The 17,537-nt window shown below is 36.8% G+C and overlaps 1 protein-coding gene across 2 annotated transcripts in view; it reads left to right on the top strand.

Moving 5' to 3' along the window:
• The window catches only part of SASS6 (SAS-6 centriolar assembly protein), a 59,228-nt gene that overhangs the window by 21,207 nt on the left and 20,484 nt on the right, over positions 1-17,537 (top strand). For both annotated transcript variants that reach the window (XM_045478405.1, XM_045478404.1), the window contains 7 exons: positions 6,491-6,682; positions 9,973-10,167; positions 10,276-10,365; positions 10,441-10,620; positions 10,981-11,062; positions 11,983-12,119; positions 14,396-14,524. In XM_045478405.1, coding sequence (XP_045334361.1) covers positions 6,491-6,682; positions 9,973-10,167; positions 10,276-10,365; positions 10,441-10,620; positions 10,981-11,062; positions 11,983-12,119; positions 14,396-14,524 — 1,005 coding nt within the window. The remainder of the gene's footprint in view (positions 1-6,490; positions 6,683-9,972; positions 10,168-10,275; positions 10,366-10,440; positions 10,621-10,980; positions 11,063-11,982; positions 12,120-14,395; positions 14,525-17,537) is intronic.

Below are 17,537 nucleotides of genomic sequence, written 5' to 3'. Positions count from 1 at the left end.
TTTCATATCTTCTTGTTGGATTGTCTCCTTAATGATAAATCATGTCCTTCTTTGTCTCTTGTTACAGTCTTTGTTTTTTTTTTTTTTTTTTTTTTTTTTTTTTTTTTTTTTTTTTTTTTTTAATTTTTTTTCCAACGTTTATTTATTTTTGGGACAGAGAGAGACAGAGCATGAACGGGGGAGGGGCAGAGAGAGAGGGAGACACAGAATCGGAAACAGGCTCCAGGCTCTGAGCCATCAGCCCAGAGCCTGACGCGGGGCTCGAACTCACGGACCGTGAGATCGTGACCTGGCTGAAGTCGGACGCTTAACCGGCTGCGCCACCCAGGCGCCCCCAGTCTTTGTTTTAAAGTGGAATACCGGGGCGCCTGAGTGGCTCAGTTGGTTAAGCATCTGACTTCAGCTCAGGTCATGATTTCACAGTTCATGAGTTTGAGCCCTGCATTGGACTCTGTGCTGACAGCTCAGAGCCTGGGGCCTGCTTAAGCTTCTGTGTCTCCCTTTCTCTCTCTGCTGCTTTCCTGCTCATGCTTTGTCTCTCAAAAATAAATAAAGATTAAAAAAAATTTTAAAAAAAGTGACATACCAGTTTACACTGACATTCTGGGCGTGCATGATAGTACTTCATAATAATGTGCACTTTTTCATATGCATATTGACCACTTGAGTATTCTCATGAAATTCAAGAATTTCTTGTTTGCTCAAATCTTTAGCCCATTTTAATTTTTATGATATATTTTTAAAATATATATTTATTTGAGAGAGATGGTGCATGAGTGGGGGTGTGGCAGAGAGTGAGGGAAAGAAAAAATCCCAGAGTCCACAGTGTCAGTGCAGAGCCCTACATGGAGCTCTATCCTGTGAATTGTGAGATCACATGACCTGAGATGAAATCAAGAGTTGGATGCTTAACTGACTGAGCCCCCAGGTGCCCCTCACCCATTTTTAAATTGGACTTTTAGTATTTTGCTTATTGATTTGTAGGACTTTTTTTGCATATTCTTGACATGAGTCCTTTGATATATGCATTGTGAATATTTTCGGTCTGGCTTGCCTTTTTCATTTCTGTATGGTATAAAGTAGGGATGTTATATCTTTATTATGTATCATATAAACATTTACTCCCACCCTGTTTTTGCCTTTTACTATTCTCTTTTGTTGTATATAGTTCTTTTTATTTTAATCAGTCTTTTTATGGTTTAAAGCTTCATTTCATGTTTGGAAAGCCTCTGCCACCCAAAGGCTATGAGAGATTTTCCTCCAGTATTTTCTTTTAATACTTTCATAGTTTTTTTTATTGTATTTAACTTTTTTGTTTTACTTTTTTAATGTTTTTATTCATTTTTGAGAGAGAGACAGCAGTTGCATCCACAAATGTGCATGAATGGGGGAGGGGCAGAGAGAGAGGGGGACAGAGGATCTGAAGCGGGCTCTGTGCTGACAGCAGTGAGCCTGAGGCCGGGCTTGAACTCACAAACCATGATGATCATGATCTGAGCTGAAGTCAGATGCTCAGCCAAGTAAGCCACTTGGTGCCCCTGTCATATTTAACTTTTTAATCTGTTTGGAGTATATTTTTGTGGAGTGCAGTATAAGATAGGTATTTTTTTTTAATACAAAGTTAGTCATTTGTTCTAATACCATATATTCCACTTATTTAAAATGCAACTGTTAATATATATAGTAAATTCCTTTGTGTATTTTAGCTTGTTTCTGGAGTATTAGGGAGACCTAATATCTTTGCAATTTTCTTATCCACTAGCAAGAATATATTTCCATTTATTCAGGTCTTATTTGTTTAAAACAGGCTTATAGTTTACTTTTATTTCCCTCTGTCTCCTTTCTTTTTTTCTTTTCCAGTTCTTATTAAATGTTGCCTAGAGACTTTACAGTTTTTTGCTGTATAAATTGGACCATCTATGCCCCACCACTGTGATAATTTTGTTTGTTGCTGATGTATATTAATGTCACACCCATTAGTTGTGGATTATATTTATATAGCCTAAATAGTTTTGAAGCTGATTCTCTTAGGTTTTTCAGGTAGATATGCAATATATAAAAATGTGAGGGGTGCCTGGGTGGCTCAGTTGGTTGAGCGTTTGACTTCACCTCAGGTCATGATCTCATGGTTAGTGAGTTTGAGACCCACATTAGGCTTTGTGCTGACAACTTGGAGCTTGGAGCCTGCACTGTCTCTCTCTGTCCCTCCTCTCCTCACGCTCTGTGTCTCTCTCTCAAAAATAAATTAACATTAAGAAAATGTGAATTTATGTTTTCTTAGTATTAATGTCTTTTTTCCTCTCATACAGAGAAATGCTAAATAATAGTGGAATACTTTCTTCATTCCATTCTTTTTTTTGGTAAATAACTTAAAATATCTCCCATTAGTAATGATGTTTGTTCTGTGTCTGAAAAAGTTTTCTTTTGTTCCTTCCAATTAAAGAGTTTTAATTCAAAGAGTGCTAAGTCAGATAAAGTGATTCGGGGGGATTTAATCAAGTGATCATGTCATTTTTTTTCACTTTTATCTAATAATGTAATAAATGATAATGGATTTTTGGGGCGCCTAGGTGCTTCAGTCAATTAAGCATCTGACTCTTGATTTCAGCTCAGTTCATGATCTCATGGTTCTTGAGTTTGAGACCTGCACTGGGCTCCTGGCTGACAGTGCAGATCCTGCTTGGGATTCTGTCTTTCTCCCTCTCCCTCTGCCCCTTCCTGGAGTTCTCTCTTTTGCTCTTTCTTTCTTTCCTTCTTTCTCTTTCTCTGAAAATAAAGACACTTAAAAAAAAGGATAAGTGTGGAACCATCTTTGAATTCATAGAATAATACTTAGTTAAAGAGATATTTAGTATCTTGTTGAATCAATCTATGAACACTTAATATAGGACATTTGTATTTACATTTGACCCTTCAACAGCATGGGGGTTAGTAGTGCCAACCTTGCCTTGCAGTTGAAAATCCACCTATAACTTGACTCCCTAAAAACTTAATACCTAATAGCCTACTGTTGACTGGCAGCCTTACCAATAATATAAACAGCACATATTTTGTATGTTATATGTATTAAATACTATGTTGTTACTATAAAGTAAGCTAGAGGAAAGAAGATAATAAGAAAATTATAAGGAGCGGGCACCAGGGTGGCTCAGTCAGTTAAGCATCCGACTTTGGCTCAGGTCAAGGTCTCACGGTTCATGAGTTTGAGCCCCACATCAAGGCTCTCTGCTGTCAGCACAGAGCCTGTTTTAGATCCTCTGTCCCCCTCTCTTCTCTCTCTGTCCCTCCCTTGCTTGTGCTCTCACTCTCTCTCTAAAATAAGTTAAAATGTTTAAAAAAATTATAAGGAAGAGAAAATACGTGTACAATACTGTAAAAAAAAAAATACACATGTAAGTGGATCTGCACAGTTCAAAGCTGTGTTCAAGTGTCACCTGTATATTTATAGTGAATTTGGTCTGAGATTATCCTTTTTCTGAACCCTTAGTCTGCATGTTAAAATTATGGGGTATAGACTATTTTGTTAGAATTATGCTAGTGTCATGAAATGAGAACATTTTCCAGTTTTCTCTATGCTTTGGAACAGTCAGAAAACAAGGAACTATCTGTTCCTTGAAGGTTCGATAGAATTAAGTAGCCTCTTATCAGTTGGATCTAGTGCCTTTTTGAGGCATTTATCTTTAGGTTCTTTTCCCATTTCCTCCATGATCTTGGTCTGGATTTTTTTTATCATTTCTTTAGTTTTGCTAATTTATATTTCCTTAAAGAGCCATGTATTTCATCTATGTGTTTAAATGTATTAGTACAATATCATACACATTGTTATGATATTTAAAATCTTTGTATCATTTCTCATATGTTCTTAATTTGTTTTGTCTTTTTTTTTTTTGGTAGAATATATGAATGGGGGAGAGGGGCAGAGAGAGAGAGAGAGAGAGAGAGAGCGCGTGCATCTTAAGCAGGCTCCACTCCCAGCATGTGGTCCAATGCAGGGCCCAAATGGGATTCTGACCTGAGCTGAAATCTAGTTGGAGGCTCAACCTCAACGGACTGAGCCAGCCAGACCCTCCTTGTCTTTTTTTTTTTTTTTTTTTTTTTAATTTAATTAATTAATTAAAAAGAATTTTTTTTAACGTTTATTTATTTTTGAGACAGAGAGAGACAGAGCATGAATGGGGGAGGGTCAGAGAGAGAGGGAGACACATAATCTGAAACAGGCTCCAGGGTCTAAGCTGTCAGCACAGAGCCCGATGCGGGGCTCGAACTCACGGACCGCAAGATCATGACCTGAGCTGAAGTCGGACGCTCAACTGACTGAGCCACCCAGGTGCCCCTAATTTATTTATTTATTTATTTATTATTATTATTATTTTTTTAAATTTTTTTTTTTTCAACGTTTATTTTATTTTTTTTTTTGGGACAGAGAGAGACAGAGCATGAACGGGGGAGGGGCAGAGAGAGAGGGAGACACAGAATCGGAAACAGGCTCCAGGCTCTGAGCCATCAGCCCAGAGCCTGACGTGGGGCTCGAACTCACAGACCGCGAGATCGTGACCTGGCTGAAGTCGGACACTTAACCGACTGCGCCACCCAGGCGCCCCAATTTATTTTTTAATGAGACTGGATGGTTGGTTTTTTGGCCTTTTTGAAGAATGTGTTTTTCATTTTATTCTATACTATTTTTTTCCTTGTTCACTAATTTCTGTCATTTCAATTTTTTTTGGTTGTTTTCAAATTCTAGAAATGCACTTACAAGTACGTTTGTTTATGACTCCAAAGTGACTGAGGGAGTTGTTTGTATTCGTTGTTACTACATATTCTAATAGGATTGTGAATCAGTTCTTTGAGACTTTAAAATCGGACCATTCTTCTCTTCCTGCTGATATTATATAGGCAGTGCTTTTAAAATTTTAGTGTGCATCAGAATCACCTGCATTAAACTGTAGAAAATGTAAATGTTGCCCTATCCCTCACACTTCCTTCTTTTTTTTTTTTTTAAACAAAAACTCCAAAATTCTAATGGTCACTGGGATAAAACCAGTTCTTTACTGCCTTTATTGCCTTCGATGTGTTTGCTTACCTTTGACAGTTACAGTTAGCATCTTTACCAGTTTATTCTCTTTATTCTTCTTCATTGCTCTTTCAGTGTTTTTTCCAGCACTGCATTTTCAGTTGTTTGTGAACTTCTTCGGTTTTATCAATATCTATTTTCCCTTCTCCTCTCCTTTCCGTTTTTTAAAAAAATGAGGGAATTTTAAAGTAGTTACATAAAATTCTCCAAGTGTTTTATGAGGGAGACACTCCCCTGTTCCTGTAGGAATTTTTGAATAGGGACAACTTGTCTGGAATGCAGTTTTGGAATTCGCATCAAGTTTTATATTTGTTTACATTTTTTTGAGCTGTGATTGATCATAAGGAAATAATCCAAATTTTGGATGTATGTCTGCATATAAAAGCAATCATAGTTTTATATCTAATTGTGAAAAATTGGAAAGTCCATGTCCATAGTAATGCAGAGTTTAAATGAATTATGGCATATCCATGGAATGGAATATTATGCAGCTATTAAAGTGTTTATAGAGTGTTTTAGTGGTATGAGAAGGTATAAATGCTAAAGGAATAAGAATCATGATTAAATTGTGTAAGTGGCTTAGTCTTAATTAGTTAAATGTGTTTATTGTGTGTATGGGTGATGTCAATATAAATTTATTAGGAACATATCTGAGTATTTTCACAATCAGAAAAATATACTGTATTTTTGAAAGGTATTTAGGATTTGTTAGTGTTCATCAATAGAAATTATTAAGATAGGCTTGTAGTATGATTCAAACAGGCACAAGATTACATATTTATTACCATGTTCAAATTTTATCATGGCATAGGGGTGCCTGGCTGGCTTCAGGGTTGTGAGTTCAGGCTCCACACTGGATATAGAGACTACTTAAAAATAAAATCTTAAATAGATTTTATCATGGGTAAAACATAGCTACTAAATATAAGACTGAACTAATGAACAATACCTTGTCGATTTTATAAATTTAGGGCTTTTTTTAATTATAAAAAATATATACTGTTGTACAAAACTGAAATAATATAATGGTATTTAAAGTGAATACTGAAAATTCCCTGTGTATCCGCTTATTTACTTTTAACACAAATAGGTTCATACTATACTATTTTGGAGTATTTAACATAATCATGTCATTCTTCCGTTAACTTGAAGACTATTACTTCTAAATGTATGTGGGTTTAAGAGAAGCAGAAATTAAGAACAAGATCATAATGGTAAATTTGCCTTTGTTGGCCTTTCTCCTTCATGAAATCCATAATTGAAAATAGAGCCTCTGAAACAGGGAAATTTTATAATTATATAGAACAACTAAGATATTTTTTTCTTCAAATCTTCCTGTGTGTGTGTGTGTGTGTGTGTGTGTGTGTGTGTGTGTGTGTGTGTGTGTTTTAATTATGGTACTATATTTTTATATAATAGGCACAGGTACAATGTCAACAGCAGCATGAACAACAGAAAAAAGATTTAGAAATCCTCCATCAACGAAACATCCAGCAGCTACAAAACAAATTATCTGAGTTAGAAGCAGCTAATAAGGACCTAATGGAAAGAAAATATAAAGGAGACTCTACCATCAGAGAACTGAAGACAAAACTCTCTGGTGTTGAAGAGGTATTGAACTTTGAGTTTGTTCCCCCCACCACCAATTTAAAATAGTGTTTTAGTTTGGTGACTTTATTACTTGTGTACATGGTGTTTCTCTAATGCTTTGCAAGGCTCTCTTGGTGGTGTTAGGGTAATCAGTTCAGACAATGCAAAAAAATTGAGAATCTAAAATCTGATAGAATATGATAATTCAGAACAGAACTGAGGTAAAATTGGATATTTTTAGTTAAGGTTTTGAGGGGTAGGTCATTGGCACAGTGATCAGTGTACTTTTAATATCCTCACAGTGTCTATGGGTCCGTATACTCAGTGTTGATAGGACTGGTTCTTTCAGCCTACCTAACATACCAAACAACTATATGAAGTTGTGTCTAATAATAATAATGATACTTTATTAGTAATGATAGTAGCTATACTTACTGAACACATGCTATGTGACAGGCACTGTGTAACTATTTTACATATAGTAAACCATTTAATTTTCGTAACAATTCTTTTATTTATTTATTTTTAATTTTTTATTTTTTTTTTCCAATTCTCTTAAAGAAGGTACTATTATCGCCATCTGATAAACTAAGGCACAGAAAAGTTAAGTAACTTGCCCAAGGTCACATAGCCAGTAAGTAGAAGAGAAAGGATTGGAATCTCTATTATTTGCTTGTCTTTAGAACTCCCTTGTTCTTTCAGTCAACAGAGACATTTCTTAAATCTTGCTATAGTGACACATTGTTGATGCTTTGGCCCTGATGATAGACTCCTTCCTAGCATTATTATACATTAATGTCATGAATTAATCAGAAAACGTAGATTTTGTTAAATCTATCATATATCTTTAAAATTTTTTTAGGGGCGCCTGGGTGGCGCAGTCGGTTAAGCTTCCGACTTCAGTCAGTTCACGATCTCGCGGTCCGGGAGTTCGAGCCCCGCGTCAGGTTCTGGGCTGATGGCTCGGAGCCTGGAGCCTGTTTCCGATTCTGTGTCTCCCTCTCTCTCTGCCCCTCCCCCGTTCATGCTCTGTCTCTCTCTGTCCCAAAAATAAATAAACGTTGAAAAAAAAAAAATAAAAAAAAATAAAATTTTTTTAATGTTTATTTTTGAGAGAGAGAGTGGGGGAGGGGCAGAGAGAGAGAGAGAGGGAGACACAGAATCCAAAGCAGAGACACAGAGTGGGGGAGGGGCAGAGAGAGAGAGAGGGAGACACAGAATCCAAAGCAGGCTCCAGGCTCTGAGCTGTCAGCACAGAGCCCCACATGGGGCTCGAGCCCACAAGCTGTGAGATCATGACCTGATCTGAAGTCCGACGCTTAACCGATTGAACCACCCCAAGTCTATCATATTTAAAGATCACCAGTGTTACTTGGGCTCATGACACTTCCCATTCCATTTCACCAGTCTCTTGTGCTTAGGAAACTCTAAAGCCTGACTGGATGCTCACTGCCATTTATTATTTAGTATGTACCAGGCATTATGGTAAGCAAGGTGCATTAGGGTTTTTATGAAGATTAAGTGAAGTCATTGATGAAGGGTTAATTCTGTTTTACAAATGAGGGAGCTGAGATTTAGGTTAAAATAATTCCTAAGATTACACAGAAGAACCTAGATTTGTATTCAAATCCAGCAGAGTCTGCTTCTAAAACCACTATGGCATAATACCATAAAATTATTTTGTAAAGTTTTTGTTACGAAAGTTATGTAGGAATACTATATACAAGACTTGTGTATACTGGCGTATTTGGTGATATTAGCTGATTCAGGAGTGATCTGCCCTAGATTTTTAATAACCCATTTTTATTTATTTTATTTATTTATTTATTTATTTTAATGTTTATTTATTTTTGAGACAGAGAGAGACAGAGCATGAACGGGGGAGGGGCAGAGAGAGAGAGGGAGACACAGAATCGGAAACAGGCTCCAGGCTCCGAGCCATCAGCCCAGAGCCCGACGCGGGGCTCGAACTCACGGACCGCGAGATCGTGACCTGGCTGAAGTCGGACGCTTAACCGACTGCGCCACCCAGGCGCCCCTAATAACCCATTTTTAATTAACAATTATGTTTGCTTGTTTTTGTTTTAAAGAGTGAACCAAGAGGGAATTCAGAAGCGTTAACAAATTTATTGACATGGAAAGATATTTGTAATATTTAAAGAAGTTAGATTATAAAACTGCACAGTATGAGCACTTTCTAAAAAAAATCCGTGTATATAAAAAGAGCAAAGGGGCGCCTGGGTGGCGCAGTCGGTTAAGCGTCCGACTTCAGCCAGGTCACGATCTCGCGGTCCGTGAGTTTGAGCCCCGCGTCGGGCTCTGGGCTGATGGCTCAGAGCCTGGAGCCTGTTTCCGATTCTGTGTCTCCCTCTCTCTCTGCCCCTCCCCCGTTCATGCTCTGTCTCTCTCTGTCCCAAAAATAAATAAACGTTGAAAAAAAAAAAAAAAAAAAAAAAGAGCAAAATAGGGGCGCCTGGGTGGTGCAGTCGGTTAAGCGTCTGACTTCAGCCAGGTCACGATCTCACGGTCCGTGAGTTCGAGCCCCGCGTCAGGCTCTGGGCTGATGGCTCGGAGCCTGAAGCCTGTTTCCGATTCTGTGTCTCCCTCTCTCTCTGCCCCTCGCCCGTTCATGCTCTGTCTCTCTCTGTCCCAAAAAAAATAAATAAACGTTGAAAAAAAAATTAAAAAAATTAAAAAAAATAAAATAAAAAGAGCAAAATGTTAACTCTAGGTCATAGCTGCCATCCTTGGCTACCCTTCGGATCAGTTGGAGAATGCTCAAATGCCCTAGTGCCCAGGACATACCTCATACTAACTGTAAATAAGACTCTCTTGGGGAGGGTACCAGGCACCAGTAGTTTTTAAAGCTTCCTAGGTGATTTCAATATGCATAGTAGCTTGAGAACCACCGCTTACGTGGTAGAATGATAGGGCTTTTTATTTAGTTATTTATTTTATGTTTTTGAAATTGTTATAATGGGTGTTTATGACAAATGATTTTTTTAAAGTGTAAATTTCAAGATACCAAAAAATCCTTGTTACTAGTTTTTTAGAGTTGTAGTAATTTATTCATAAATGAGGATTATTTTCCTTGTTGTTATTGAATTAGTAGTATATTTTACAATTATTATTCAAATCTACAAGTTACATATACCTTTAGAGGGATATCCAAATCCTTTTTTAAAAAATCAATACTAGAAGTTTAAAATTATTAAACGTATTTTTAAAATATTTTAAACATCTTAATTATAAATAACCATAGTGAGCCAACTTCTCTTTTTTATGCTGCATCATTTTTTTTCTTTCTGTAGGAGCTCCAGCGGGCTAAGCAAGAAGTCCTCTCTTTGCGAAGAGAAAATTCTACCCTAGATGCTGAATGCCATGAAAAAGAAAAGCATATTAATCAGCTACAAACAAAAGTGGCTGTTTTAGAACAGGAAATCAAGGATAAGGACCAGCTTGTTTTAAGAACAAAAGAAGCATTTGATACAATCCAGGAACAAAAGGTCTATTTAAACATTTTTGAAACAAATTGATGATTACATTTACAAGTGATGCTTTTCTTAAACACAAGCATCTTATTAATTATTCATGTTTTTAAAAATATGTATCAGGTGGCTTTAGAAGAAAATGGTGAGAAAAATCAGGTACAACTAGGAAAACTTGAAGCTACAATAAAATCATTATCAGCGGAACTTCTTAAGGTTCGTTTTTAAAAATAACAGAATATTAAATTTCATTGGATTAAGTAGAGATATACATATGAAGCTCTTTTACAGGCAAATGAAATTATCAAGAAGTTGCAGGGGGATCTGAAAACTTTAATGGGTAAATTGAAACTGAAGAATACAGTAACTATTCAGCAAGAGAAACTCTTAGCTGAGAAGGAAGAAAAATTACAAAAGGAACAAAAGGAATTACAAGATGTTGGACAGTCTCTCCGAATTAAAGAGCAAGAGGTGGTGAATATTTTCTGTTTTTGCATGTGTGACTATTTGCAAAGTTTAACAAATTTTCTTAGATGTAGATTTTAAATTTCGATTTTGTTATATTCGAGAATATCTTTGACTCCCCCCCGCCCCCAACCTTTCAACAGAAGTTAATGTGTTACAACCTGAAAAGTTAGTTATGACTCAGGTACCTTGAGTGTTCATATATATGTACCGTATATGTGTATATACATATATAGATACACAGTTACACAGGAGAGCTATAATTCATTCTATTTAATAACAGTTAACAGTAATCAATTATTAATAGAAATACGTTTCAGTTTTTATTTAATTTTTATTATACTTATGAGGATTGACATATTTCAGGTATGCAAATTACAAGAACAATTAGAAGCTACAGTTCAAAAACTTGAAGAAAGCAAACAGCTTCTAAAAAATAATGAAAAGTGTAAGTATTTTAACTTTTTTTTTTTAAAAAGTTTTTTTAACGTTATTTATTTTTGAGACAGAGCATGAATAGGGGAGAGTCAGAGAGAGAGAGGGAGACACAAAATCTGAAACAGGCTCCAGGCTCTGAGCTGTCAGCACAGAGCCCGACGTGGGGCTTGAACTCACGAACCGCGAGATCATGACCTGAGCCGAAGTCAGACGCTTAACCGACTGAGCCACCCAGGAACCCCTTAACTTTTTATGTAAAAGAAGTTTGTAACTGTACTCTTAATCTGAAAATGTTATTTGAATTCATAAAAGTCCAGCTAAATCAAGATACTGCTCCATACAGATAATTTCTGTTTTAAATATACTGTCTCCATGTCTTTGCTACAGTAACTTATATATCACCTGCCCTGTAAAACGGTTACCATTCTGAAGAAAACCATATTACATGTGTCAGTAACCCAAAATTAAGTGTTGAAAATATTAACGATAACTTAAGTTCTTCACTGATTAAAGTTCTTCACTATACCTTGTTTAATTGCTGTATTTACCTAATAGTAACAACATGAATTATTTGAAACTAAAATATAAGATCAAGCCTATAACATTTTCTCAGTGTTTAGTATTGGTTATCAGATAAGAGTGGGAACTTTAAGTAAACTAAGATATTATTCTAGAAATGAAAGCCTTGAAAGAGATCCTTGACTAGCAGAAATACATGTTTTGGATTGTAATAGGTTAAGGAGTTCTATGTGGTGGTTGCTCAAATAAGAGTCTTTAATGACAAAAATTTAGGTAAACCTGTAGTCTCCTGTGATATAAGGTAATCTTAAAGACTTAACATTTTAAAAATCTCAGTATAATTTTTAAACGTTTAAAGTAATTAGAAAAAAATAATCAAAATTTTTATCTTGTTTTGTTCTTTTATTTAAGTAATCACATGGTTAAATAAAGAACTAAATGAAAATCAGCTAGTGAGAAAGCAAGATGTATTGGGACCATCCACCACTCCGCCTGTACATTCAAGCAGCAACGCAATCAGAAGTGGGATTTCTCCTAATTCTAATGTGGTAAGATTTAAACTAAGGTGTGAGCGGTCGTTGGGGCGTCTGGATGGCTCAGTCGGTTAAGCATCTGACTCTTGATTTTGGCTCAGGTTATGGTCTCACGGTTCGTGAGTTCGAGATATGTGTGGGGCTGCAGAATCTGCTTGGGATTCTCTTTCCCTCTCCCATTTGTGCGCATGCGCTCTCTCTCTCTCTCTCTCTCTCTCTCTCTCTCTCTCTCTCAAATAAATAAACTTAAAAAAAAATGATGTGAGTGGTCTTAGTACATTTCCTAAAACAAAAATATTCCCAGACTGTGAGGAAGTTTCCATGACTTCAGGTGCCGGTACTAATATGCATATTTCAGGTATGCAAATTATAAGAACTGTGAGAAATGGGATTTAAACTTTAAAGAGTCCTACAGTTATTAGCACAGTTATTATTAGAGTCCTGCAGTTACTAGTCCTACAGTTATTGGAAGTGTGACATATAGGTATACTTGCTCTTAGCAAAGAGGCTATTTTTCAAGGTCACACTTCTTTTTTTAAGATTTTATTCATATAGAAATCACTCATAACTAAAGTAATGCCACATGTGCTGAAAAGCTTACAGTATTCACGGGGCCTTAAGAAGGGAGAATAGGCTTTGGGCTCAAGTTTGGAACTGTGACGGATGGAGCCTAAACTGAATTCTATTTGAAAAACAGGAGGTGGGGGGCAGAGAGAGAAAGAAGTGTCCTTTTATCAAGCTTGTCAGTTCTAGATTCCCTAAGGACCTAGTTAGGAAATATAAGCTTTCTAGCTCCCAGTACCAGGAGCTTTTTCCTTGCAAGAAATTAGGGGAAACAGAAGAGCAGCTCTTACGTCTGGGAGCTGGCTTGCTGTTATCAGCAACACCCTGGTGTTGCTAGGAGAGCTGTCCTGGCACTCACAACTAGGCATTGGGGCTCTCCTGTTGAACAAACAATATAACAGAAAATCAACATCAGGCAAGGCCACTTTGTGACTGTGACGGATCAAGACAAAAACAAGACCACCTCATAATCATGTCAGACCACAATTTTAAAAAAATCATTGCCAAGCCACAAAACTACACAAGCTTTCTCCTATCCTGGCTAATGTGATTGGTTGTTGCTTCATTACCAATTATAGTTTTGGCCTTAGTACATTCTCCCTGACTTACCAGGTTTATTTCAGATAGTCACACAGTTATCCTTATTTACAGATAGCATCCAACCCACAACAAAGCCACACTTTATTAAACTCTCCCTTAAACCACCTAACACATAAGTCCAATAAATAAGTCCCTTTAACACCTTCATACTGCCACATCCCTTTTACTAGGTTCCCCACAGTGTGCAGTCTCCATTATTTGCAAGGAGCAGTAAACCCAGGGTGTAACCTAAAGATACATTTCTGGTAGTTTTTGGTTGGACAGCACTGGAAGAGGATTTAAAATGTAAATACTTAATTGAAGTTTAAATCTATCCCAATAAATCAGGTAGTACTTAATCAGATAGTACTTGATGTTTAAAGAGAGGAATGGATTTTTGCTAAATAGAAAAAGGTGTAGAAAGAAGTGCCCACTGCTGAATGACAAACTTGAAAAAATTTGACAGGCTTGACCTTCATGACTTTGTAAAAGGTATTTTTTGTCATGTAACCACTGATGTACATAACTGCTTCCTAAGATTTGTGTTTCAGTTGCACTCTTATAAAAATAAACTATTTTCATAACATTGGTTAATGGTGGTGTCACCATATTGAAAATCACTGACAAAGCCAGTTATTGTGTCAGGTAGTCCATGTAAGAACATGTCTTGGGGTCCATGGGTGGCTCAGCTGGTTAAGTGTCTGACTTCGACTTAGGTCGTGATCTCACTGTTCATAAGTTCAAGCCCCATGTCAGGCACTGTGCTGTTTATACTCATTTTGGTGGAAAATTATTTTTATTTTATATCTGATTGGCTTATTGAACTGTGACTCCATCCTTCCAGCATCCCTTTTTTTAGGAATGGAAGGCCTGTAGGGAACCCAGGTGTTCAAAGAGGCTTAGAGAGGCCGCTGTTTGAACTCCGTTCAAAGCCAGATCCAATGGTTGACTTTGTCAAGCTTGTATAGCCACTCTTTAAAAAGCCTTAAAGTATCCTAGCCTCATGCTATGTAATAAAGCAGAGTTTTGGTGTCCTGATAAGATTAGCCTCTAAGATAGTACTCAATTATTATAACAGATGCTGACGCCTCCTGGATTGGCAAATACTAATGTCTCATCCTTAACCTTTTTTATGTTTTTATTTTTAGGTTGATGGTAGACTTACTTACCCAGCCTGTGGGATTGGTTATCCTGTCTCCTCTGCATTTGCATTCCAGAATACCTTTCCTCATCCTATATCTGCCAAAAATAACATCCATCCAGTTTCAGGACCAAAGGTAGACACATTAATACCTTTTTGAGGCAAGGTGTAGCAACTTATTAAATATTTTTAATTTTAAAAATTACCTTAGCCTTTGATCACTTGCTAAGTATTGAATATCTAGTTCATTCTTATAGGAAATACTATCTGCTCTATGTGGTATTTCTTGAATCGCTGTAATTTATAAAAAGGTAGACATCAGTATGCTTAAACTTGATTCCTATTCAACCTCTTTCTCCATTTTTATTCATTCTGTGTTTAATCTTTCACAACTCTTAAACTTAACTAGGATTATTGACTTCACACTGTTGATGTATTAACTATGGTGACCTTTTTGGATCCTTTTGCTAGGATTTAAAGGTCTGAAAAGGCAGGATTATAGCATATTCTACATTGTAGTTCTGGCAACATCTTAAATAGCATACGGCTAACATTTCCTCAAATCTGATTTATTTGCTGAGACTTTTTTCCTACCCGCTTGAGTTCCTCATTGTCATTGTTATTACTAATGTCTTAGGTTTATATATTGTTTTCGTATGTAGTATAATTTTATCTTCACAATAATTTCATCCACCAGACCAACCACTGATTCCGTTTCATTACTAACTTTAGGTCAAAAATTTTTTTTTTCCTAAATCTTTGGGCGCCTGGGTGGTTCAGTCAGTTAAGCGTCCGACTTCGGCTCAGGTCATGATCTCGCGGTCTGTGAGTTCGAGCCCCGCGTCGGGCTCTGTGCTAACAGCTCAGAGCCTGGAGCCTGTTTCAGAGTCTGTGTCTCCCACTCTCTGACCCTCCCCTGTTCATGCTCTGTCTCTCTCTGTCTCAAAAATAAACAAACATTTAAAAAAAATTTAAAAAAAAATCTTGAAGACAAACTTAAAAAAAAAAATTTTTTTTTAAATGTTTATTTATTTTTGACAGAGAGAGACAGAGCGTGAGCTGGGGAGGGGCAGAGAGAGAGGGAGACACAGAATCTGAAGTAGGCTCCAGGTTCTGAGCTGTCAGCACAAAGCCGGACACGGGTCTCGAACTCACAGACCACGAGATCATGACCTGAGCTGAAGTCGGACACTCAACTGACTGAGCCACCCAGGCGCCCCAAGACAAACATTTTTGAAAAGAATATTTTATAAAATACCTGAGGACTTTGAAATTGCTATTATAAACCCTTTCTCAAAAGAAACCTGCGTGGCTTAGTCGATGAAGTGTCTCTTAATCTTGGCTCAGGTTGTGATCTCACTGTTTGTGAAATCAAGCCCTGTGTCAGTCTCTGCACTGACAGTGTGGAGCCTGCTTGGGATTCTCTCCCTCCCTCTCTGCCCCCTGCTTGCCTGTGTGCTCTCTAAAAATAAATAAACTTACAAATAAACGCTTTGTTAAATTAGTTTTGGGCTGCTCTAAAAATAAGCTGCCTGTGTTGCTTAGGCACATGTTTTTTTGCCAAAGCCTTATTAACTGTCATCTGGAGCTATTGAGAATTCTCAATGAAATGAGAACTAAACCTGAGTTTTATGCTTAGAATATCATTATGTAAAGAGTATTTAGATGCACTTAGGTGGCTTTTCTTGCATTGCTTGTTAAAGAGCATTAGATATGTGTGTTCAGAGGATTACTATTGTTTTTTTTACAATGTTAAGTAACTCTTGTACTGTTCATTAACTTTATTTGTCCATATTTTATTTTTAAATTTTGATTCCAGTATAATAAATACAGAGTGTTACATTAGTTTCAGGTGTATAATGTAGTGAATCAACAATTCTATGTATTACTCAGTGCTCATCAAGATGTACACTTTGGGAATGCAAGCTGGTGCACCCACTCTGGAAAACAGTATGGAGGTTCCTCAAAAAACTAAAAGTAGAACTACCCTGCGACCCAGCAATAGCACTACTAGGTATTTATCCAAGGGATACAGGTGTGCTGTTTTGAAGGGACACATGCACCCCAATGTTTATAGCAGCACTATCAACAATAGCCAAAGTATGGAAAGAGCCCAAATGTCCATCGACGGATGAATGGATAAAGAAGATGTGGTGTGTTTGTGTGTATACCACAGAATATTACTCGGCAATCAAAAAGAATGAAATCTTGCCATTTGCAACTACATGGATGGAACTGGAGGGTATTATGCTAAGTGAAATTAGTCAGAGAAAGACAAAAATCATACGACTTCACTCATATGAGGACTTTAAGAGACAAAACAGATGAACATAAGGGAAGGGAAACTAATATAAAAACAGGGAGGGGGACAAAACAGAAGAGAGTCATAAATATGGAGAACAAACTGAGGGTTACTGGAGGGGGTGTGGGAGGGGGGATGGGCTAAATGGGTAAGGGGCATTAAGGAATCTACTCCTGAAATCATTGTTGGACTATATGCTAACTAATTTGGATGTAAATTTAAAAAAACAAAAAATAAAAAAAAATAAAAGATGAAAACAAAAAAAGACTAGCGAATACTGGAAAGTTTCAAGGGCAAAAATAAATAAATGTATACTTAATCCTCTTCATTAATTTCATCCATCCCTCCTGACCCCCCTCTGGTAACCATCATTTTGTTTTCTGGTTTATCTCTTTTTTTTCCTTTGCTTGTTTTGTTTTTTAAATTCCACATGAGTGAAATTATGGGTATTTGTCTTTCTTTGACTTATTTCACATACTATTATATCTTTTAGCTTCATCCATGTTATTTATTGCAAATGGCAAGATTCATTCTTTTTTATGGCTGAATAGTATTCCAGCGTGTGTGTGTGTGTGTGTGTGTGTGTGTGTGTGTGTGTGTGTGCGTGTGTGTGTGCGCGCGCGCGCGTGTTGCATCATCATGACCCTTTCATCTCTTGATGGACACTTGGGTTACTTCCATAATTTGGCTATTGTGTATAATGCTGCCATAAACATAGGGGTATATATATCTTTTTGAATTAGTATTTTCATATTCATTGGGTAAATACCTGATATTTACTGGATCATATGGCAATTTTCTTTTTAATTTTTTGAGGAACCTCCATACTGTTTTCCACAGTGGCTGC

This window comes from Leopardus geoffroyi, chromosome C1, assembly GCF_018350155.1.
Source record: "Leopardus geoffroyi isolate Oge1 chromosome C1, O.geoffroyi_Oge1_pat1.0, whole genome shotgun sequence".
Classification (NCBI taxonomy): domain Eukaryota; kingdom Metazoa; phylum Chordata; class Mammalia; order Carnivora; family Felidae; genus Leopardus; species Leopardus geoffroyi.
This window is presented reverse-complemented; position numbering and strand designations above follow the sequence as displayed.